This window comes from Coregonus lavaretus (assembly GCF_964263955.1).
Source record: "Coregonus lavaretus genome assembly, chromosome: 2".
Taxonomy (NCBI): Eukaryota; Metazoa; Chordata; class Actinopteri; order Salmoniformes; family Salmonidae; genus Coregonus; species Coregonus lavaretus.
Genome location: NC_139989.1, coordinates 13,333,697 through 13,359,805, shown reverse-complemented (window position 1 = coordinate 13,359,805; position 26,109 = coordinate 13,333,697). Strand labels below are relative to the sequence as shown.

Below are 26,109 nucleotides of genomic sequence, written 5' to 3'. Positions count from 1 at the left end.
TCTACAAAGTATTGACTTTTGTGGTGTGAATAGTTATTTTGTCTTATTTCTTGTTTGTTTCACAATAAAAAAAGATTTATCATCTTTACAAGTGTTGTGTAAATCAAATGATACAACCCCCCCCAAAAAATCCATGTTAATTCCAGGTTGTAAGGCAACAAAATAGGAAAAATGCCAAGGGGGGTGAATACTTTCGCAAGCCACTGTACATGACGAAATTGCAAACTAACATGTGTTTGACACAAGCGCCGCCTTAATGCCAGCCGAAAATAGAGCCCCTGGCTCCAAGATATCTACTTCTTTAGATTTCAGTGAAACTAAGGTTCAACAAGAATTTCTGAATGTTTTCTTCAATAGACAATACCCAGTCAAATGTAATATCATGGCATAGAAGTACTGGGGTGAATCAGCTGTCTCTTTCTCTTTCTCACACACACATACAGGGCACATACACACATAAGTACACAGCAAATTCTCCAGCGTTAAATCAACACTGAGAATGTTACATTTAACACTGGTCCATTGTCTATAGGGGTCCAAACTTTTCAGTGTTAAATTAACACACTGCTTAGTGTAAAACCTTATTTGCCTATTTACCAGAGTGCCTTTCAAGTTAATTGTAGAGTTACCACCCATGACTGTATTTGTTAATAACAGACACGTGAGATCCTAAGTGAATATGTTATCATTAAATAAAATCCTTTAACACAATATGTATTCCATGAGGCCTTATTTTGAGAGCCTAGTTTTAGCTAGTGATGTTACGTTTGATACCGGAGCTCCTCCAAGGCATGCATTCAAATCGCTAAGCAGTGTACTTCGAAGCATGATGCCGATGCCTGTATCACTTTATCAAAAGCACGTGATCAATAACATCTGAAGCTTTGTTTCGTTGAAGAACCACCTGATTATTTTGGTATTGGTTTAGTAGAAGACAAAAAGGCTATGCTGCGCACGCGCTATGGAGTGTGGAACGTTATCTATAATAATTTGGCTGCTCTAAAATCTTTTGACCTGCAGGTGCCACTAGTGTACACTGTGTTGATCAAAGCCTTGAATAATGAACCAATTTTCGACACAACTGGCTGGAAAACCTCAATGCACGAAACTTTGTTTCCCCATCACCAGTTTTACCCTGATACAGTGGCCTGAAACACATGGTTTACAGGCCACATCAGGCATACAAGTCACATTATGCTGGTTTGCAACATAATAATAAACAAATAATTCCTATTGATTCCAGCCATAGTGGGGATATCTAACATTCAGAAGTTTTACTCACCCGCAACCTGCATTCAGAATGACTGTCGGGTTGAGAAGACAAAGATTGGAGACTACCTAAACCATCAAAACTGGAACAACCATTTCAGTAATAGGTGCAATATGTGAAAGTAGCAGATTTGATTTGTTTTGAACAATGCATGTTGAATAATGAATTAATCAATTAAAGTACATACAAAAACACATATTGAAACAAACAATTTAAAATATCAACCTGCAATAGAACATGCTGCAAAATATGATAATGATTTGTGTGGTTTTGGTTTAACACTGGTTATTAACACCAACACTGGGGTTATTTTACACCAATCAGTGTTAATTTAAAACTTACAGAGTTAGTTTAACACCTGAATGAACACAAAAAATGTTACACTAAAAAATCAACACTAGGTAACGCTGGCCAATTTGCTGTGCATACGCCGGCACATGTACGCTCACACACACATGGTTTACATGGTTTACAACACAAGTATGGCCATAGAAATCTAGCATTATTTTTCAAACTATCATTCACCTGGTAATAAATTAAAGCCAAAGTCACTAGGGCCTTACAGGAATCTAGACCATATCTGTCTGAACGGAAGGGTTTTGACATCATCAATGGATTGGGACATCCAGAGTGTATAAGCCCAGAGTCCGTAACAGTGGGTGAACTGCTGGCCTGTGTGTGTGGGATTGGTAAAACCAATGAAACTCAGAGGAGAGGACCGAGCCCTCTGTTTTTAGGTTGGCAATACTGTACATTCAGAGTACAGTATAATACCTTCTCCTACACAAAGATACGTTTTCATTTAAGTTCCACTTCATTGTCAATTGCCTGAGATTGCACCTCGATTTGTAAAATATGGCATTTGATTTCAAGACTAAAAACACTTTGTGTATCTTGCTTTTAGCTGAATGACTCAATGTTATTGTATTGGATAAGAGAACCATCTTTAAGTCATGAGATTTTTACTGAGGTCTTTAAAAAAGCATAACTTTGGCTCCTCTACTATTAGTGTGAACAGGGCTCTGTTGGCCCCTAAAGATGGCCGCCAGGGGCTTTGGTTGCAATCACTAGATGTTGCCAATCACATCCCAGGAATTTGGCATCTTTGTGATCTCTGACATTGCCATTGGTTAAGCACTCTGTATAGCAGCTGTCCCATGCCAGCAGAGACTAAAGCTGTGGCTGACCTTCACACAAGCACGCGCACACAAATGCACACATTCACACACACTCACACTAAATCATTTCTCTAATAGCAACCTTAGTCTTTCCCTAAAAACAACCTTACTTACATTTCCTAGTTCCCTCCCCTCTATCCCTATTTCTAAAGCCTTGAGGTTTCATCTCCTCTGCTCCCTCTCTGTCAGCGTGTATTGATTAGCAGGCTCTGGGCTGAGACAGAGATAGAAGACATTTGTTCAATGATAACAGAGCCTTGTCCCAAATGGCACCATATTCCCTAACGTTACTGTATATAGGGTGCCATTTGGGATGCAACCATAGGCGTTCCATGATGGTGTGTGTATGTGTTTTCCATGGAGGAGGCCTGCCTGTCTGTCGATGGGCGATGATGGTCCTTATTGATCCTCTTATTGATTTTTGGGAGCCAATCAGTGTTCAGGAAGGCCGCCTGAATGGGTCCTAGCATGTGTCCCAAAAGGCACCCTATTACCTATATAGTACACTACTTTTCACCAGAGCGCTATGGTCAAAAGTAGTGCACTATATAGGGAATATGGTGCCATTTGGGGTGCAGTCCTATTGAGGAGCTAGTCCAGTGTGTAGCCTGATTCCACCAGGCTACATTTCTGCTGGGTAGACTAGAGGACCATCTCTATCTCCAATGTTGTCATTATTTGCTTTGCATTGTGTGTAACAATTTGCATTGTCTAATTTCCATATGAGTTTAGATAGCATCCATCCATCCCCCAACCGGCAGGGCTGGTTAATCATTAGCCAACTGGGAGTGAGGGACCACAGGAAGGAGGAGAGGAGAAGGGAGGAGGAGGAGAGAGGAGACAGAGACGGCTATGCTGGTTAACCATTGGCCAACCATGACTGGGAGCGAGGGACCACAGGAAGGAGGAGAGGAGAAGGGAGGACGAGGAGAGAGGAGACAGAGACGGCTATGCTGGTTAACCATTGGCCAACCATGACTGGGAGCGAGGGACCACAGGAAGGAGGAGAGGAGAAGGGAGGAGGAGGAGAGAGGAGACAGAGACGGCTATGCTGGTTAACCATTGGCCAACCATGACTGGGAGCGAGGGACCACAGGAAGGAGGAGAGGAGAAGGGAGGAGGAGGAGAGAGGAGACAGAGACGGCTATGCTGGTTAACCATTAGCCAACCATAACTGGGAGCGAGGGACCACAGGAAGGAGGAGAGGAGAAGGGAGGAGGAGGAGAGAGGAGACAGAGACGGCTATGCTGGTTAACCATTGGCCAACCATGACTGGGAGCGAGGGACCACAGGAAGGAGGAGAGGAGAAGGGAGGAGGAGGAGAGAGGAGGAGGAGACGGCTATGCTGGTTAACCATTAGCCAACCATGACTGGGACGAGGGACCACAGGAAGGAGGAGAGGAGGAGGAGGAGAGAGGAGGAGGAGACGGCTATGCTGGTTAACCATTAGCCAACCATGACTGGGAGCGAGGGAACACAGGAAGGAGGAGAGGAGAAAGAGGGATGGAGGAGAGGGAAGAGAAGGAAAGGAGAGAGGAGGAGACAGATCACCTACACCACGATGTCCCAGGAAATCAATTAATAATATTATGGAAAGTCATCCATCCCTCCGATACAGCCATGACTGGCAAGTTCAGAGAAGCATAGAACAAGATGCTTTGACTGTGACTGTGTTGATCTAAATATGTGTAGCCACTTATTGATAAGGGGAATCTCCAGCAGATATTTTTCTTTGTCTCTGTCTGTAGCATAGCACATGTGGTCAGCGAGATTCACTGTAGTAGCATAATTTATCGCCTTATATACAGGCTAGCATACGAATGGATTAATATAGACCTATGTATTCGTTTCTAATTTAAACATATCTCTTTCTTCACGGTTTCCATCTTGCACAATTCACTCATCTAAACTGGCATCTCCACTGGCCTCTCTCTCTTCCCTACTCTCTCTCTTCCCTCCTCAACTCAACTCGCCGTGTTTGGAGGAGGAGGAATGCTGCCTATGACCCCAAGAACACATCCCCCCAGGACAACTTCCCCGCATCAAAGGGACGATGGACGGGGCCATGTACCGTCAAATCTTGGGTGAGAACCTCCTTCCCTCAGACAGGGCATTGAAAATGGGTTGTGGATGGGTATTCCAGCATGACAATGACCCAAAACATGGCCAAGGCAACAAAGGAGTGGCTCAAGAAGAGCACATTAAGGTCCTGGAGTGGCCTAGCCAGTCTCCAGACCTTAATCCCATAAAAAATCTGTGGAGGGAGCTGAAGGTTCGAGTTGCCAAACGTCAGGCTCGAAACCTTAATGACTTGGAGAAGATCTGCAAAGAGGAGTGGGACAAAGTCCCTCCTGAGATGTGTGCAATACCTGGTGGCCAACTACAAGAAACGTCTGACCTCTGTGATTGCCAACAAGGGTTTTGCCACCAAGTACTAAGTAATGTTTTGCAGAGGGGTCAAATACTTATTCCCCTCATTAAAATGCAAATCAATTTATAACATTTTTGACATGCGTTTTTCTGGATTTTTGTGTTGTTATTCTGTCTCTCACTGTTCAAATAAACCTACCATTAAAATTATAGACTGATCATGTCTTTGTCAGTGGGCAAACGTACAAAATCAGCAGGGGATCAAATACTTGATTCCCTCACTGTAGAAGTAGATGTAACATAGTGAATGTAAATCCTCCTCTCCTGTGGATGTCCATCATCCATTTCGTATGATACGTTAAGAATTGCAATTCGTACAATATGTTACGAATTTGCAATTTGTATGATATGTTACGAATTCCAATTTGTTGTGGCTAACGTTACCTATGTGGCTAGGTGGCTAACGTTAGCTAGCCTAGGGGTTAGGGTTAGGGGTTAAGGTTAGGGCTAAGGTTAGGTGTTAGAGTTAATGTTAGGAGTTAGGGTTAGGAGTTAAGGTTAGGGGAAAGGTAAGCTAACAAGCTAAGTAGTTGCAAAGTAGCTCAAAAGTAGTAGTAAGGAGTTGCAAAGTTCCTAATGAGCTGAAATGCTAAAGATTTCAGTGATGTGATTCGAACACACAACCTTCAGGTAGCTAGATGTTCTTGCCACAGGGGCACGTGCCCCCTCAGATTTGTCCTGTTAAAAAAATATATATATATTGTTGTTGTTGTTGTTTCTCTGTAATACTACTAGACACCTAGCAATTTTATGAAGTTGGCTTTAGCTAGCCCAGATAGGTTCCCAATCACCCAACCTCATAACTAGCTACCGAGAAGCCATTTCAGACTATCAATCAAGTTAGAGTAGCTAGCTTGTCTAACTACAGGTAACTGGCAAAATAATGGAAACATAAAGTGTCTTAATAGGACGTGCCAGAACAGCTTCAATGCACCTTGGCATAGATTCTACAAGTGTCTGGAACTATATTGGAGGGATGCGATACAATTCTTCCATGAGAAATTCCATAATTTGTTTTGTTGATGGTGGTGGAAAACGTTGTGTTAGGCCACGCTCCAGATTCTCCCATAAGTGTTCGATTTGGTTGAGATCTGGTGACTGATACCGCCATGGCATATGGCTTACATCGTTTTCATGCTTATCAAACCATTCAGTGACCACTTGTGCCTTCTGGATGGGGGCATTGTCATCCTATGCAGGCATAGCCATGGTAGCCAAAATAATGGCCTGCCCAGCATTTTATACATGACCCTCAGCATGATTGGATGTTAATTGCTTAATTAACTCAGGAACAATGTTTGGAAGCATCTGCTTTCAATATACTTTGTATCCCTCATTTATAATAATAATAATAATATGCCATTTAGCAGACGCTTTTATCCAAAGCGACTTACAGTCATGCGTGCATACATTTTTGTGTATGGGTGGTCCCGGGGATCTAACCCACTACCTTGGCGTTACAAGCGCCGTGCTCTACCAGCTGAGCTACAGAGGACCACCCCCCAGCCATTTACTCATGTTTCCATTATTTTGTCAGTTACCTGTATCTTAGCTGGCATTCCTGCTGGCAAGGTTGGTAGACTTTAGAAAAGCAAGCAATAACTAAGTGTACTGAATAAGACCCACATTACTTTAAATATTTTACCTAGATTTTAGCAGAGATGCAGAGAAGCATATTTAGTTTCTTTAAAAACAGAACAACCAGTCAGGAGGATACAGACAGCTCAAGAGGTATGCTTGGATATGCAGAAAAAATTAAGCATACTGATTATAGCTCTAGATTGCAGGAAAAACCTGTTTCAGGTGTTTGAAAAATGCAAAATTCTAAAATTTCCAGACTGGGGGACTTACCCCTCTCTTGACCACCCCCCAGCCATCCTCACTTACTTTGTGCCCCCTCAGATGATTGGAGTGCATGACACCCCTGCTTATAGTAGGTGTACTGTAATATGACATACATCATTTTACTGGCCACTGAGCTGCCTTTAAGATACTGTCAAATTCATGGCAACCCCTTTACAGGGTTGTTTACAGTGTACCCCTGCTCTAGGTTATTTGAAGGTGGGGGCTAATAGCTATATTAATGCTTTATTTACAGTTTATTCACATAGCTCCAAAGTGTTTACATATGTAGGCTAATTAATAAAAAAGCCAATAGGATATTGAAAATAAAACATAGGCTACTTAAATACGTTTTCCCTTATAGAGAACATATGCTAGAAAAACATCCTTGATTTACATGGAGAAAACTACAGCAGCAAACAACAAAGCCAATGCTTTCAAATTAATTCACATACATTGAGTTCACAAAAGGCATACTTTCAATTCAAATGCCATGCAGCTTCTGGATAAATGGCCGCAGTGAGTGTTTCAGTGTTTCTTTCAAGAATAGAGGCGATTGTCCAAAAAGCCAATTCTTTCCCGCAGTCAATCCCCGGTGGGGTCAACGAGGGTCCCAGCTGTCGATTGTAAAGCAGTGTTCTGAATGAGCTGAGCGGCTGACGAATCATTTTGGAACTTGGAGTGTCACTATCCACATCATCGATTACATTTATAGCGAAAAATATATACAGCATCTCTTCTGACGCTCCGTGTGTCGTTTTCACGACAGTCAGAGTAGGCTAGAGCAGACAATCACCAGAGCAGACAATCACCAGTTGTTTCTCATGTTTGGAGAGAGTGTAAGAGAAATTAAGGGAGAGCATGGCGATGGAAGGACTACAAATCCCGTTCGCTTGCGTGAAAAATAATTCGCCCCTCACAGTAGCCTATTCCCCCACACCATCCACAATCTCATTCACTGAGTGGCAGCGTCGGAGACAACAGCCTACTTCCGTCTCTCAGTCCTGCGCGAGGATCTGAGCCTCAATACGGTAAACAATGGCAGCCTACGGTCGCTTTTCTCTTTACATTGTCTGGAAGTTTGGTGTCAACATAATAATTAGGTTCAAGAACGGTTACAGTTGTCTGTTGGAATAGTTGCTTGATACATGTAGCCTATGTTTTCATTTCCAAAGTCGTGACTGTCTGAAAGGGTAACCAGTGATGTTTTTCATTGTTCTCCGAATTCATCGTTTGACAGAACGGGAGATTTGCTATGACAAGTTTTCCTTTCGACTCCAAATTATGTTGATTTGTTTTGTAAGAAATTACTGTTTGTTGTTGACCGTTATTCATCGAATATGTAGCCTATATCGTATGGCTTGTTTCTAAAATGACACAATGTTGCCAGTAGGATATAGGAAAAACGAACCACGATGGAAATGTAACACATGTAACAACCTTGTTATACATGTAGAATAGCCTATTTGTCAGGGGAATGCTTTTGTGGTAACATTGTCTCCCCTGTCATTTCTCTGTAGGATTCTGCTCAGCTGTTTGAGACAGAAACAAGATTCCCTACGAGGACTTCATGCGGTGACAACTAAACAAAGAGCTATCAAATCACCACTGACCACAACCCGAAAAACAGGACCGATAAAAAAACTATACAAAGGACCTATTATCGTCTCTAAATCCAAACATCTCAGATAGTTTACATAGTTCCCTTAGTGTTTTGCTTGCGCGTTACGTGTCAACATAATTACTTCATAGAATGTCAACATAATTACTTCATAGAAATAACGGTCGGTCTGGCTCGCTGGAATCACACAGTTGAAAGAGGTAATGTTTTTCTATCCAACCCAGATAGCGCTGTCTGTATTGGTTAGTTGTTTGTAAGATATTTTTTATTTTAGCCCAAATGAGGAGCATGCATAGTCTGTTTGTAATAAAAGTGAAGCAGCATTGCTCTGCTAAGTGCAAACAGCAATGCAGCTGAATCATGTCCATAGCTAGAGAGTCCCACCACCACCAACACATGTCTACTGTCAGGGCAGTGTACTTTCTACTGCTGTCTGCCCTGCAGTAGTAGTAGTCTCACTAATACTGTGTGCTCATGTGGCTCTAGCTAGCCACTCTTGAGACACTGGCCCCCAGGAAGAGTAGTTGCTGCCCGAGCAACAGCTAATGAGGATCCTAATAAGCTAAACTGAGATATAGTGACACTGAAGCCTTCGTTATCTTCAGCAGCCCAACAAACACAATGACATCATCGGACAACGACGAGACGGGCTCCAACCTATCAGAGTCCCTGGAGGTCCGTGAGGTCCTACAGTTCCAGAACCAGTATCAGCACATGACACATGACACAGGAAGCTGCTTCAAGTCCAAGAGCCTCCCCATCCTGAATGGGCCCTGTCTGTCAGGCTGTGATGAGCCTCTGCTGGGGGAACCACGTCTGGTCCATACCATCCAAACCTCCATGGCCACAGCAGCCACCGACCACCACAGCAGCCAGCTCCAGCCCCAAACCCCCACTGACCCTGACTCTAGCCGGGCCGAGTCCCCCTCCTCTCGGACAGACTTCGAGCTCCAGTCCCCCTCGGCCTCCAGCCTGGTGGGGCTGAGCAGCTTCATGGCCACTGGGCCAAGGGATAAGAAACTAGGCTTCTCTTTAACCCGCTTCCTCCGTATCCCCGCCAGGAAGTATGTGCGAGCCATCCTGGCTGACTCGCGCTGCTTCCTGTTCTGCATGTGCTACCTGACATTCATCCAGTCTCTGATGGTGTCGGGCTACCTGAGTAGCGTCATCACCACCATCGAGAAGCGCTACAGCCTCCGCAGCTCCGAGTCCGGCCTTCTTGTCAGCTGCTTTGACATCGGCTCTCTCTTCGTGGTCGTCTTCATCTCCTACTTTGGGGGCAGGGGTCAGAGGCCGCGTTGGCTGGCGGTAGGAGGGGTGTTCATAGCTGTAGGGGCGGCTCTGTTCTCCTTGCCACACTTCATCTCACCTCCCTACCAGATCCAGGAGCTCAACTCGTCCACGGGCCACGAGGGTCTGTGCCAGAGCGGGAACGGCAGTGGGCGGGATGCCTTGGACGTGGCGTCGTGCCCCCGAGACCAGGAGGGTAACGAACACAACCTGTACGTGGCGCTGTTTATCTGTGCCCAGATCCTGGTGGGTATGGGGTCGACGCCAATCTATACCCTGGGACCCACCTACCTGGACGACAACGTCAAGAAGGAGAATGCCTCCCTCTACCTCGGTAAGACACCTTTGATTAATCGTTATATATCTGTTATCACAATCTCATTTCTACCAAGCTGAGGTAAGAAAGGTTTTACTGGCCCCCTTTGTTGAGTATACTGGGCTACTGACTGTTTCAAGTGTTATCAAACATTTGTAGCTTGTTCATACAATCCAGTATATATATATATATATATACAGTGGGGAGAACAAGTATTTGATACACTGCCGATTTTGCAGGTTTTCCTACTTACAAAGCATGTAGAGGTCTGTAATTTTTATCATAGGTACACTTCAACTGTGAGAGATGGAATCTAAAACAAAAATCCAGAAAATCACATTGTATGATTTTTAAGTAATTCATTTGCATTTTATTGCATGACATAAGTATTTGATCACCTACCAACCAGTAAGAATTCCAGCTCTCACAGACCTGTTAGTTTTTCTTTAAGAAGCCCTCCTGTTCTCCACTCATTACCTGTATTAACTGCACCTGTTTGAACTCGTTACCTGTATAAAAGACACCTGTCCACACACTCAATAAAACAGACTCCAACCTCTCCACAATGGCCAAGACCAGAGAGCTGTGTAAGGACATCAGGGATAAAATTGTAGACCTGCACAAGGCTGGGATGGGCTACAGGACAATAGGCAAGCAGCTTGGTGAGAAGGCAACAACTGTTGATGCAATTATTAGAAAATGGAAGAAGTTCAAGATGACGGTCAATCACCCTCGGTCTGGGGCTCCATGCAAGAGCTCACCTCGTGGGGCATCAATGATCATGATGAAGGTGAGGGATCATCCCAGAACTACACGGCAGGACCTGGTCAATGACCTGAAGAGAGCAGGGACCACAGTCTCAAAGAAAACCATTAGTAACACACTACGCCGTCATGGATTAAAATCCTGCAGCGCACGCAAGGTCCCCCTGCTCAAGCCAGCGCATGTCCAGGCCCGTCTGAAGTTTGCCAATGACCATCTGGATGATCCAGAGGAGGAATGGGAGAAGGTCATGTGGTCTGATGAGACAAAAATAGAGCTTTTTGGTCTAAACTCCTCTCGCCGTGTTTGGAGGAAGAAGAAGGATGAGTACAACCCCAAGAACACCATCCCAACCGTGAAGCATGGAGATGGAAACATCATTCTTTGGGGATTCTTTTCTGAAAAGGGGACCGGACGACTGCACCGTATTGAGGGGAGGATGGATGGGGCCATGCCTCGCCTGGTTCACCAACTACTTCTCAGATAGAGTTCAGTGTGTCAAATCGGAGGGCCTGTTGTCTGGACCTATGGCAGTCTCAATGGGGGTGCCACAGGGTTCAATTCTTGGGCTGACACTTTTCTCCGTGTATATCAATGATGTCGCTCTTGCTGCTGGTGACTCTCAGATCCACCTCTACGCAGACGACACCATTTTGTATACATCTGGCCCTTCATTGGACACTGTGTTAACAAACCTCCAAACGAGCTTCAATGCCATACAACAATCCTTCAGTAGCCTTCAACTGCTCTTAAACACTAGTAAAACTAAATGCATGCTTTTCAATCGAACGCTGCTAGCACCCGCCCACCCGACTAGAATCACTACTCTCGACGGGTCTGACCTAGAGTATGTGGACAACTACAAATATCTAGGTGTCTGGTTAGACTGTAAACTCAACTTCCAGACTCACATAAAGAATCTCCAATCCAAAGTTAAATCTAGAATCGGCTTCCTATTTCGCAACAAAGCCTCCTTCACTCATGCTGCCAAACATGCCCTCGTAAAACTGACTATCCTACCGATCCTTGACTTCGGCGATGTCATTTACAAAATAGCCTCCAACACTCTACTCAGCAAATTGGATGTAGTCTATCACAGTGCCATCCGTTTTGTCTCCAAAGCCCCATACACTACCCACCACTGTGACCTGTACGCTCTTGTTGGCTGGTCCTCACTACATGTCCGTCGTCAAACCCACTGGCTCCAGGCCATCTATAAATCACTGCTAGGCAAATCCCCGCCTTATCTTAGCTCATTGGTCACCATAGAAGCACCCACCCGTAGTCTGCGCTCCAGCAGGTATATCTCACTGGTCATTCCCAAAGCCAACACCTCCTTTGGCCGCCATTCCTTCCAGTTCTCTGCTGCCAATGACTGGAACGAATTGCAAAAATCTCTGAAGCTGGAGACTCTTATCTCCCTCAATAACTTTAAGCATCAGTTGTCAGAGCACCTTACCGATCACTGCACCTGTACACAGCCCATCTGAAATTAGCCCACCCAACTACCTCATCCCTATATTGTTATCTATTTTGCTCTTTTGCACCCCAGTATCCCCAGTATCTCTATTTGCACATAATCTCTTGCACATCTAGCATTCCAGTGTTAATACTATTGTAATTATTCTGCACTATAGCCTATTTATTGCCTTACCTCCATAACTTGCTACATTTGCACACACTGTATATATATTTTCTGTTGTATTTCTGACTTTATGTTTTTTTACCCCATATGTAACTCTGTGTTGTTTTTATTGCACTACTTTGCTTTATCTTGGCCAGGTCGCAGTTGTAAATGAGAACCTGTTCTCAACTGGCTTACCTGGTTAAATAAAGGTGAAATAAAATAAAAATAAATCGCGAGATTTTGGCCAACAACCTCCTTCCCTCAGTAAGAGCATTGAAGATGGGTCGTGGCTGGGTCTTCCAGCATGACAACGACCCGAAACACACAGCCAGGGCAACTAAGGAGTGGCTCCGTAAGAAGCATCTCAAGGTCCTGGAGTGGCCTAGCCAGTCTCCAGACCTGAACCCAATAGAAAATCTTTGGAGGGAGCTGAAAGTCCGTATTGCCCAGCGACAGCCCCGAAACCTGAAGGATCTGGAGAAGGTCTGTATGGAGGAGTGGGCCAAAATCCCTGCTGCAGTGTGTGCAAACCTGGTCAAGACCTACAGGAAACGTATGATCTCTGTAATTGCAAACAAAGGTTTCTGTACCAAATATTAAGTTCTGCTTTTCTGATGTATCAAATACTTATGTCATGCAATAAAATGCAAATGAATTACTTAAAAATCATACAATGTGATTTTCTGGATTTTTGTTTTAGATTCCGTCTCTCACAGTTGAAGTGTACCTATGATAAAAATTACAGACCTCTACATGCTTTGTAAGTAGGAAAACCTGAAAAATCAGCAGTGTATCAAATACTTGTTCTCCCCACTGTATATACAGTACCAGTCAAAAGTTTGGACATACCTACTCATTCCAGGGTTTTTCTTTATTTTTTAAAATGTTTTACATTGTATAATAATAGTGAAGACATCAAAACTATGAAATAGCACATATGGAATCATGTAGCTCAGTTGTTAGAGCATGGCGCTTGCAACGCCAGGGTTGTGGGTTCGTTTCCCATGGTGGGCCAGTATGAAAATGTATGCACTCACTAACTGTAAGTCGATCTGGATAAGAGCGTCTGCTAAATAACTAAAATGTAAATGTAGTAAGTGTTAAACAAATCAAAATATATTTTATATTTGAGATTCTTCAAATAGTGACACTTTGCCTTAATGACAGCTTTGCACACTCTTAACACTATAACACCTCCTCCTCCATGCTTTACGGTGGGAAATACACATGCGGAGATCATCTGTTCACCCATATCGCGTCTCACAAAGACACAACTGTTGGAACCAAAAATCTCAAATTTGGACTCCAGACCAAAGGACAAATTCCCACCGGTCTAATGTCCATTGCTTGTGTTTCTTGGCCCAAGCAGGTCTCTTCTTTTTTTTGGTGTCTTTTAGTAGTGTTTCTTTGCAGCAATTTGACCATGATGGCGTGATTCACGCAGTCCCCTCTGAACAGTTGATGTTGAGATGTGTCTGTTACTTGAACTCTGTGAAGCATTTATTTGGGCTGCAATTTGTGAGGCTGGTAACTCTAATTAACTTATCCTCTGCAGCAGAGGTGGTTAATGGTGGTTTTTGCGACTGCACTTGAAGAAACTTTCAAAGTTCTTGAAATGTTCCATATTGACTGACCTTCATGTCTTAAAGTAATGATGGACTGTCATTTCTCTTGGCTTATTTGAGCTGTTCTTACATTTTACATTTTACATTTTAGTCATTTAGCAGACGCTCTTATCCAGAGCGACTTACAGGAGCAATTAGGGTTAAGTGCCTTGCTCAAGGGCACATTAACGTCATTTAGCAGACGCTCTTAGCCAGAGCGACTCACAAATTGGTGCGTTCACCCTATAGCCAGTGGGATAACCACTTTACAATTTGGGGGGGGGGGGGGGGGTTGGGGGTAGAAGGATTACTTTATCCTATCCCAGGTATTCCTTAAAGAGGTGGGGTTTCAAATGTCTCCGGAAGGTGGTGAGTGACTCCGCTGTCCTGGCGTCGTGAGGGAGCTTGTTCCACCATTGGGGTGCCAGAGCAGCGAACAGTTTTGACTGGGCTGAGCGGGAACTATGCTTCCGCAGAGGAAGGGGAGCCAGCAGGTTGCCATAATATGAACTTGGTCTTTTACCAAATAGGGCTATCTTCTGTATACCCCCCTACCTTGTCACAACACAACTGATTGGCTCAAACGCATTAAGAAGGAAATCAATTCCACAAATTCACTTTTGTTAATTAACACCTGTTAATTGAAATGCATTCCAGGTGACTACCTCATGAAGCTGGTTGAGGGAATGTCAAGAGTGTTCAAAGCTGTCATCATGGCAAAGGGTGGCTATTTGAAGAATCTCAAATATGAAGTATATTTTGATTTGTTTAACACTTTTTTAGTTACTACATGATTCCATATTTGTTTTTTCATAGTTTTGATGTCTTCACTATTATTCTACAATGTAGAAAATAGTAAAAATAAAGGCAAAACCCTGGAATGAGTAGGTGTGTCCAACCTTTGACTGGGCCTGATATATATAGATAGATATATAGATATATAATCTAACTGGAAAGTGGAATTTCCTCACCCATGAGGTTCATGTCATTTTCCAGTAAGTTCTCATAGTGCTCTCATACATTCTCAATAGTTCTCATCAGAGTTGGGGTCAATTCCAATTTAATTCGAAATTCTTGAATTCACACATGAAGTGGAGAATGTATGTTTACATTAACATTGACATTTGAGTCATTTAGCAGACACTCTTATCTAGAGGGACTTAGTGCATTCATCTTAAGAATGCTACGTTGGGAGAACCATATCACAGTCATAATAAGTACATTTCTCCTCAATAAAGTAGCTATCAGAAAAGTCAGAGCTAGTAAGGTGGGAAAAGAAAGTCAAGTGCAAGTGTTAGTTCACAAAAGGCTTTTTTTGGGGCGGTGGGGTGGGTCGGGCTGCAGAGGAATTATTTAAGGATGAATTAAAAAAATCGAATTTCAACAATCTTCAAGTTATGGAATTGGAATTGAATTGGAATTCAACTGTTTTAATTGGAATTGTAAAACAATGTAATATTTTGAATTGAATTAGAATTCAATATTTTTACATTTCCCAGTTAATGGAATTAATGCACTTAGTATCAACAATGGACTGGAGGATTTGTTTTAAATCATTTCAACTTGTATTTCTATATTTCCAGTATAACTAGAACAGTGACATAGTCAGCCTGAAAGCCTGAGGGAATTGAATTTGAATTGAATTTACAGGGAGAGGGAATTTAATTATAATTGAATTTGTGGAATTAACCCCAACCCTGGTTCTCATACGTTCTCCAATGCGTTCTGTTAAGTATGGAGCTAACCTTGCAGATAGCATTACTGGGTGATCTGAAAAGTCATAGTCAATCGATCAATAATATAATAATACTTTTAGCAAAAATGTTTATTTTTAATTCACAATCTGTAGAAGCAATGAGAATAGAAAGGTTCAAAACTTTTGTAAAACATCACAGTACGGTTGAAATATATAGGGCAAATAGAAATCCTATATGGATGGTGTTAAGAGATAGATGGGAGGTATTGAATAGATGGGCGGGGTTGAAAAGTAATAAAGGGGAGTATATATATAAAAAACATGGGGGATTGGAAGTGATGCAGACAATTACATTGATGGAAGATACAATCTATCTGCAATATTAAGCTGATCCATCCCCCCCCTAAAAAATTAAAATTAAAATTAAAATAATAATAATAATAAAAAATAAAGTATGGAGGTCGGGTGAGGAACAGGGACAGGAACGGACATCCCTCTCAGAGCTCTGGGGATGCACAATTAGTTGTCGCTAACTTAATTTGCCTCAATTAGCTTTGCTGATTGGGTTCCATTTTAAATGTGGCTAGACCAGCACATGTAGAGGTCATGGTGAGGGATGGTCTTCCATATCTCTTTTCCATATCTCTACTCTACTAGTCTATCCCCCTGTAGAACCCAGGTTCCTACAATGTCTCCTTATGACTAGAGCCTTTCCTCTGTAGTTCACCTCACATCTTCATGGCACTCTAACAAAGTCAGCAGCCTGTACTCTGTGTCAATTATGAGCAGACTAATGATTTGATAAATAATGTAAACACAGAGTGGTGGGTTGGACTCTTAAGGGCAGGGTCTATAGGGCAGTCTGCCCATACCCCCCAGCTGGGTAATTGGGGCAAAAGGACACCCCTCAGTCTGGGTCAACACCCGCCCCCTGCAGCTGCTTAATGTCCCAACACTGGCTTAGAGACAGAGTGTTACGTCAGTGTTTCCCTTAAATGCATATATGCTGCCACTGCATTTAAAATGCCTGAATTTAAAATTGATTAAATTGAGATTTTGTGTCACTGATCTACACACAATATCCCATAATGTTAACATTTTACATTTACATTTTAGTCATTTAGCAGACGCTCTTATCCAGAGCGACTTACAGTTAGTGAATACATATTTTTTTAATACTGGCCCCCCGTGGGAATCGAACCCACAACCCTGGCGTTGCAAACGCCATGCTCTATCAACTGAGCTACATCCCTGCCGGCCATTCCCTCCCCTACCCTGGACGACGCTGGGCCAATTGTGCGCCGTCCATGAGTCTCCCGGTCGCGGCCGGCTGCGACAGAGCCTGGATTCGAACCAGGATCTCTAGTGGCACAGTTAGCACTACAAAGCAGTGCCTTAGACCACTGCGCCACTCAGGAGGTTAAAGTGGAATTATGTTTTTAGAAATGTTTACAAATTAAAAATGAAAAGCTGAAATGTCAATAAGTATTCAACCCCTATGTTATGGCAAGCCTAAATAAGTTCAGGAGTAAAAATGTGCTTAACAAGACACATACAGTGGGGGAAAAAAGTATTTAGTCAGCCACCAATTGTGCAAGTTCTCCCACTTAAAAAGATGAGAGAGGCCTGTAATTTTCATCATAGGTACACGTCAACTATGACAGACAAATTGAGATTTCTTTTCCTGAAAATCACATTGTAGGATTTTTTATGAATTTATTTGCAAATTATGGTGGAAAATAAGTATTTGGTCACCTACAAACAAGCAAGATTTCTGGCTCTCACTGACCTGTAACTTCTTCTTTAAGAGGCTCCTCTGTCCTCCACTCGTTACCTGTATTAATGGCACCTGTTTGAACTTGTTATCAGTATAAAATACACCTGTCCACAACCTCAAACAGTCACACTCCAAACTCCACTATGGCCAAGACCAAAGAGCTGTCAAAGGACACCAGAAACAAAATTGTAGACCTGCACCAGGCTGGGAAGACTGAATCTGCAATAGGTAAGCAGCTTGGTTTGAAGAAATCAACTGTGGGAGCAATTATTAGGAAATGGAAGACATACAAGACCACTGATAATCTCCCTCGATCTGGGGCTCCACGCAAGATCTCACCCCGTGGGGTCAAAATGATCACAAGAACGGTGAGCATAAATCCCAGAACCACACAGGGGGACCTAGTGAATGACCTGCAGAGAGCTGGGACCAAAGTAACAAAGCCTACCATCAGTAACACACTACGCCGCCAGGGACTCAAATCCTGCAGTGCCAGACGTGTCCCCCTGCTTAAGCCAGTACATGTCCAGGCCCGTCTGAAGTTTGCTAGAGTGCATTTGGATGATCCAGAAGAGGATTGGGAGAATGTCATATGGTCAGATGAAACCAAAATATAACTTTTTGGTAAAAACTCAACTTGGCGTGTTTGGAGGACAAAGAATGCTGAGTTGCATCCAAAGAACACCATACCTACTGTGAAGCATGGGGGTGGAAACATCATGCTTTGGGGCTGTTTTTCTGCAAAGGGACCAGGACGACTGATCCGTGTAAAGGAAAGAATGAATGGGGCCATGTATCGTGAGATTTTGAGTGAAAACCTCAGCAAGGGCATTGAAGATTAAAGGTGGCTGGGTCTTTCAGCATGACAATGATCCCAAACACACCGCCCGGGCAACGAAGGAATGGCTTTGTAAGAAGCATTTCAAGGTCCTGGAGTGGCCTAGCCAGTCTCCAGATCTCAACCCCATAGAAAATCTTTGGAGGGAGTTGAAAGTCTGTGTTGCCCAGCGACAGCCCCAAAACATCACTGCTCTAGAGGAGATCTGTATGGAGGAATGGGCCAAAATACCAGCAACAGTGTGTGAAAACCTTGTGAAGACTTACAGAAAATGTTTGACCTGTGTCATTGCCAACAAAGGGTATATAACAAAGTATTGAGAAACATTTGTTATTGACCAAATACTTATTTTCCACCATAATTTGCAAATAAATTCATTCACTTGCACAATTGGTGGCTGACTAAATTCTTTTTTCCCCCACTGTAATAAGTTGCCTGGACTCACTCTGTGTGCAATAATAGTGTTTAACATGATTTTTGAATGACTACCTCATCTCTGTACTCCACACATACAATTTGAAACGCAGATTCAACCACAAAGACCAGGGAGGTTTTCCAATGCCTCACAAAGAAGGGCACCTATTGATAGACTGCTAAAAAAAAAAAGCAGACATTGAATATTCCTTTGAGCATGGTGGTTATTAATTACATTTTGGATGGTGTATCAATACTCCCAGTCACTACAAAGATACAGGCGTCCTTCATAACTCAGTTGCCGGAGAGGAAGGAACGCGCTCAGGGATTTCACCATAAGGCCAGTGGTGACTTTAAAACAGCTACAGAGTTTAATGGCAGTGATAGAAGGAAACTGAGGATGGATCAACAATATTGTAGTTTCTCCACAATACTAACCTAAATGACAGAGTGAAAAGTAAGCCTGTACATAATACAAATATTCCAAAACATGCAACCTGTTTGCAATAAGGCACTAAAGTAAAACTGCAAGAATTTGGCAAGGAAATTAACTTTATGTCATGAATACAAAGCGTTATGTTTGGGGCAAATCCAACGCAATACATCACTGAGTACCACTCTTCATATTTTCAAGCATGGTGGTGGCTGCATAATGTTATGGGTATGCATGTCATCGGCAAGGACTAGGGAGTTTTTTAGGATAAAAATAAACGGAATAGAGCTAAGCACGGGCTAAATTCTAGAGAAAAACCTGGTTCAGTCTGCTTTCCAACAGACACTGGGAGACAAATTCACTTTTCAGCAGGACAATAACCTAAAACACAAGGCCAAATATACACAGGAGTTGCTTACCAAGACGACATTGAATGTTCCTGAGTGGCCTAGTTGCAGTTTTGACTTAAATCGGCTTGAAAATCTATGGCAAGACATGAAAATAGGTGTCTAGCAATAATCAACAACCAATTTGACAGAGCTTGGAGAATAATATGCAAATATTGTACAATCCACGTGTGCAAGCTCTTAGAGACTTACCCAGAAAGACTCAAAGCTGTAATCACTGTCAAAGGTGATTATAACATGTATTGACTCAGGGGTGTGAATACTTATGTAAATGATATATATCTATACTTCATTTTCAAACATTTGCAAACATTTCTAAAAACATGTTTTCGCTTTGTCATTATGGGAATTGTGTGTAGATGGGTGAAAAAAACACAAATATTTGATCTGTTTTGAATTCAAGCTGTAACAACAAAATGTGACATAAGTCGAGGGGTATGAATACTTTCTGAAGGCACTGTATGCGCTACTAAGCCTGCATGCATGTGTCCTTGTTTGTGTGTATGTGTTTTTGTAAGAGAGAGAGAGAGAGACAGAGAGAGAGAGCGAGAGAGAGAGAGATGGATAGAGAGCTGAAGGTTGAGAAGAAGAAGATGGCTGACAAGGCCCCTCACATCATTACCTACCCTATGGAGCATGCTTAGTAGAGTCCACCTACACTACACACACACTGCTCTGCTGCCCGCAGGACCAATAATTGACCGTCCCTTACGCCACAAGGCTCCAGCATGGCTATTGAGCCAGGAGCCAGAGAGACACACTGCACTGTGAGAAAAATAAGCCTCTGATATTGGCTTTCTTTAACCCTGGCTTTAACAGGATGCCTGGGTGCAAACACATCACCCCTGTAAGGCTGACTAGAGGCAGCATTCATAGAGATAGTGGCCCAAATCGCACCATATTCCCTATATTGCACTACTTTTGACCAGAGCCCTATAGGAATAGGGTTCAATTTGGGATATAGCCAGAGGCACCAGTCACTAGGCTAGCGTTCTGTGACTTTGTTCAGTCCGTCGCTCAACGTTGATGATAATCTGTTTCATTTCAACAGTAGTGTTGTTGGTGATTACAGGGACTTGGGACTTGTCTGTGCATGTAAACTTACTGGGAATATGAGATGAGCAGATAAAAAAATCCCTTGGCTCTTCTAAGGTATGTGTGTGAGTGAGTGTGTGCGTCAGTGAGTGAGTGAGGGTGTGTTGACTTCTAAGATAGGTCCATTGATTTTGTTATAATATGTTAGTCACTCAGATATCAGAAGCCAAAATGTGTAGAGCTGGAAATTAGCTTTAAAACTGCTACATATTGGACTGCGGCCAACAGGAGGGCCTCTACAATTTCCAGTCGTTGACCACACCAATGACCACAGCCACATGCTCACCACCTAAGCCCCATTTTGACCCAGAAAATACCCTGATACAGTTATTTTTTCCTATTGGATTGTCTTTGTCTTTAAATTGTTTGTGTGTCTCTGTGTGTGTGTATCTTTCTTCATCTGTGAAAGTGTGTGTGCGAGCAAAGGCATTCCTCAAAAGTGGCCCCTCATACCCGTAAAGTTTTGACCTTATCACTATGGAAACGACAGAGGCATGGGGGTGACTTTTACCTCTTCTCTTCCTCTCTCTCTCCTCACACTCCCACTCTTCTGTCCCTGGATGTGTCCCAAATGGCTCTTTGTTCCCCATGGGCTCTGGTCAAAAGTAGTGCACTATAAAGGGAATAGGGTGCCATTTGGGACAGAACAAGACTCTCTTCACAGTCCCCCCTCCTCTCTCCCACTCGCCTTTTAAAACAATAAGTGTACTCGCATTTATCTACCCCTATCTATCCATCTACTGTAGTTCAGATTGCACTACTCTTCTCTTTCCAGGATTCTCTGGTTAGGAGTGTTGTTGATGATGGCTTTCGATCTGTCTCTGGGCTGGTCTCCCTTTTACCCACAAATCAATAGGTCCAAGGTCAAACGCACACAACACAGAAACCCCTCCTCCATCACTGAGAATGACGTTTAGAAACAGCAATATCGCCACTCGCCGTCATCTATCATCATCTACCTCTGATTGGGAGGACACAAAGGACCCATAGATTTAACTGTCACATACTCAAGCACACACACACACACTCCTGCAATCAATAAGGACGTTTTCCATACAGAAAGGGATGGTTCAGTCCCTCCATGCACTCCAAGCCCCACTCAGTGATACCAGAGCAGTGAAGTAGTCCTCTAAAAATCAGCTCTTAAGATGTATAAGCTAATAATAATTTTAGAGTGCTCTTCTTGACAATTGATGGCCTGATAAATCCTACCCCCGCAAACCTATGTGAACTTTCCTCTAAATGTGATGAGATAAGATAACAAACATTAGGCTGGGTTATCAGTCAAGCAAGACCTGATGAGAAGTTTGATGATATGGGCCCTAGCCTACCACGCAAAGGCACTATGGATTTATTTTCCCTGGTTGACACAGACATGCTCAGGAAAGTAATATTACAACTTAAGCATTCTACCTGCCTTCTCAATCCTATCCCCACCACCTTCTTCAAAACTGTTTTTAATTGCATATCTGAAGAAGTGCAAGCTATTGTTAATCACTCCCTATCCACAGGCACTTTCCCCACTGCACTAAAAACTGCTATGGTGAAACCCCTTCTGAAGAAAAGTAATCTAGATTCTTCAGCTTTTAGCAATTTTCAGCCAATCTCCAACCTTCCATTATTAAGCAAGATTCTGGAGAAATTGGTGTTCAAAAAGCAAAATGATTTTCTAACTGCCAACTGTAAATTCCAATCTGGTTTTCGGGCCCACCACAGCACAGAGACAGCCTTAGTTAAAGTGGTAAATTATCGTAGAGCAAACACAGATGCCAAACGGCTCTCTGTCCTTGTACTCTTGGATTTAAGTGCTACATTCAACACTGTTGACCATGATGTCCTTCTGGACAGACTGGAGAGGTGGGTTGGCCTCTCCGGTCCAGTTCCAAATTGGTTTAGGACCTATTTAACCGGTCAATAGTTTTTTGTCACCCTTGGTGAACATAACTCATAGAAAATACATATTACATGTGGCGTTCCACAAGGTTTGATTTTAGGTCCGGTACTGTTCAGTTGATATATGTTACCCCTTGGCAGCATTATCAGAAAGCACAGCATTAATTTTCACTGTTCCGCGGACAATTCACAACTTTACATTTCTGTGTCACCAGAGGATTTTAGCTCCACAAATAAATTATTAGACTGTATTAGTGATTTAAATACTTGGATGGCTCACAACTTCCTCCAGCTAAATCAAGACAAGACTGAGGTACACTACATGACCAAAAGTATGTGGACACCTGCTTATCGAACATCTCATTCCAAAATCATGGGAATTAAAATGGAGTTGGTCCCCCCTTTTCTGCTATAATAGCCTCCACTCTTTTGGGAAGGCTTTCCACTAGATGTTGGAACATTGCTGCGGGGACTTGATTCCATTCAGCGACAAAGAGTATTAGTGAGGTTGGGCACTGATGTTGGGCGATTAGGCCTGGCTCGCAGTCGCGTTCCAATTCATCCCAAAGGTGTTCGATGGGGTTGAGCTCAAGGCTATGTGCAGGCAAGTCAAGTTCTTCCACACCGATCTCGACAAACCATTTCTGTATGGACCTCGCTTTGTGCACTGGGGCATTGTCATGCTGAAATAGGAAGGGCATTCCCCAAACTGTTGCCACAAAGTTGGAAGCACAGAATCATCTAGAATGTAATTGTATGCTGTAGCGTTAAGATTTCCCTTCACTGGAACTAAGGGGCCTAGCCCGAACCATGAAAAACAGCCCCAGACCATTATTCCTCCTCCACCACCAAACTTTACAGTTGGCACTATGCATTTGGACAAGTAGCGTACTCCTGGCATCTGCCAAAACCCAGATTTGTCCGTCGGACTGACAGATGGTGAAGCATGATTCATCACTCCAGAGAATGCGTTTCCACTGCACATTCAATGTCTGAAATGTGCTGTATAAAGAAAGCTTGATTTGATTTGATTTGATTTGACGCCTGCATTGACTGCTGTCAGCTGAAAAGACTGGTTTGATTGGATTGCTGTGTGTGTTTGTGTGTGTGTGTGTGTCTATACCAACGTCTTTGCTTAGCAAGTTGGATAACAGTGCATTCTAACTTGTATAGGATCTCAGTATCTTTAGCTTTGAGCATAAACTGTACTGCTACTGTAGCAAGCAGAGCTCCAGTGTGTGTGTCCGGTGTGTGTGTGTTTGTGGGGGTCCAATGTGTATTATTGGATGTTTTCATTGTTAATGTTATAATAGATGCTCCCTCAGATTCAAGGTCGACTGATATAACCTCCACTTTACCAACAAGCCCTGTACACAACTGGTTATTTACGAGAGAGAGAGAGAGAGAGAGAGAGAGAGAGAGAGAAGGTATTCTTCAGCACAGAAAGATACAAATGGAACTGTACCACACACACACACAGACTGCTCTGCTCTCTGCTCTCCTCTGATACATTTAGAAAGAGAAGAGCTGCTCAGAGTCTTAGTCCCCTCTTGCTCTCTCTCCCTGTGTGAGTGTGAGTGCAAGCGTGTGTGTGGAGGGAGTGTGATTTGTGTGTGATGTGTGTACTTTTACAACCCCACATGTACCTTATGTGTTTGCTCATGAAGTTTGTTGTGTTCTGAGAGTAAGGACAGAAGGTTTAGCACATCTCTTCTTCTGCTGTTCCGTCACTCAGGGGATATCTGTAGTGGTCTCAGTCTATGCCCCTCTCTCTCTCTCACTATTACTCTCTCTGTCTCTCTCTGTCTCTCTCGCTCTTTCTGCTCACTTAGTCAATTTACTTAGATTGTATGTCCTGTCCTGATTAGAAACAACCAAAGGTAGTGTACACACACACACACACACACACACACACACACACACACACACTGGATCCCTGCTCTGTCCCTCTGGTCTGGTAGATCACGTTTCGAGCGCAGACAGGGCACACATTTGCCCTTCTCACAGACATATCCCTGTCGTGCTCTGTCATAGTCCTTCTCTCTCTCTGCCTCTCTCTCTCTCTCTCTCGCACCACTGGGTCCTGTTTCAGTGGGTTACTCAGCAGTAGACTATTTTTATAACCTTGCTGCCACAAGGCTACTACTGTCCATGACTCCTCTATAACTTCTCCATTGAGTAGGCTTTACTACTGACTGTTCCTACTATACTGAGTAGGCTTTACTACTGACTGTTCCTACTATACTGAGTAGGCTTTACTACTGACTGTTCCTACTATACTGAGTAGGCTTTACTACTGACTGTTCCTACTATACTGAGTAAGCTTACTACTGACTGTTCCTACTATACTGAGTAGGCTTTACTACTGACTGTTCCTACTATACTGAGTAGGCTTTACTACTGACTGTTCCTACTATACTGAGTAGGCTTTACTACTGACTGTTCCTACTATACTGAGTAGGCTTTACTACTGACTGTTCCTACTATACTGAGTAGGCTTTACTACTGACTGTTCCTACTATACTGAGTAGGCTTTACTACTGACTGTTCCTACTATACTGAGTAGGCTTTACTACTGACTGTTCCTACTATACTGAGTAGGCTTTACTACTGACTGTTCCTACTATACTGAGTAGGCTTTACTACTGACTGTTCCTACTATACTGAGTAGGCTTTACTACTGACTGTTCCTACTATACTGAGTAGGCTTTACTACTGACTGTTCCTACTATACTGAGTAGGCTTTACTACTGACTGTTCCTACTATACTGAGTAAGCTTACTACTGACTGTTCCTACTATACTGAGTAGGCTTTACTACTGACTGTTCCTACTATACTGAGTAGGCTTTACTACTGACTGTTCCTACTATACTGAGTAGGCTTTACTACTGACTTCCTACTATACTGAATAGGCTTTACTACTGACTGTTCCTACTATACTGAGTAGGCTTTACTACTGACTGTTCCTACTATACTGAGTAAGCTTACTACTGACTGTTCCTACTATACTGAGTAGGCTTTACTACTGACTGTTCCTACTATACTGAGTAGGCTTTACTACTGACTGTTCCTACTATACTGAGTAGGCTTTACTACTGACTGTTCCTACTATACTGAGTAGGCTTTACTACTGACTTCCTACTATACTGAGTAGGCTTTACTACTGACTGTTCCTACTATACTGAGTAGGCTTTACTACTGACTGTTCCTACTATACTGAGTAGGCTTTACTACTGACTGTTCCTACTATACTGAGTAAGCTTACTACTGACTGTTCCTACTATACTGAGTAGGCTTTACTACTGACTGTTCCTACTATACTGAGTAGGCTTTACTACTGACTGTTCCTACTATACTGAGTAGGCTTTACTACTGACTGTTCCTACTATACTGAGTAGGCTTTACTACTGACTGTTCCTACTATACTGAGTAGGCTTTACTACTGACTGTTCCTACTATACTGAGTAGGCTTTACTACTGACTGTTCCTACTATACTGAGTAGGCTTTACTACTGACTGTTCCTACTATACTGAGTAAGCTTACTACAGACTATCACTACTATACTGAGTAGGCTTTACTACTGACTGTTCCTACTATACTGAGTAAGCTTACTA

General features: G+C 42.9%; 1 protein-coding gene across 1 annotated transcript in view; it reads left to right on the top strand.

Annotated features, from left to right (window-relative positions):
• Nucleotides 1-7,673: 7,673 nt before the first annotated feature.
• Nucleotides 7,674-26,109, top strand: part of slco5a1 (solute carrier organic anion transporter family member 5A1) — a 102,678-nt gene continuing 84,242 nt past the window's right edge. The window contains exons 1-2 of the mRNA XM_084179041.1: nt 7,674-7,751; nt 8,241-9,965. Coding sequence (XP_084035167.1) covers nt 8,963-9,965 — 1,003 coding nt within the window. The 5' untranslated portion in view covers nt 7,674-7,751; nt 8,241-8,962. The remainder of the gene's footprint in view (nt 7,752-8,240; nt 9,966-26,109) is intronic.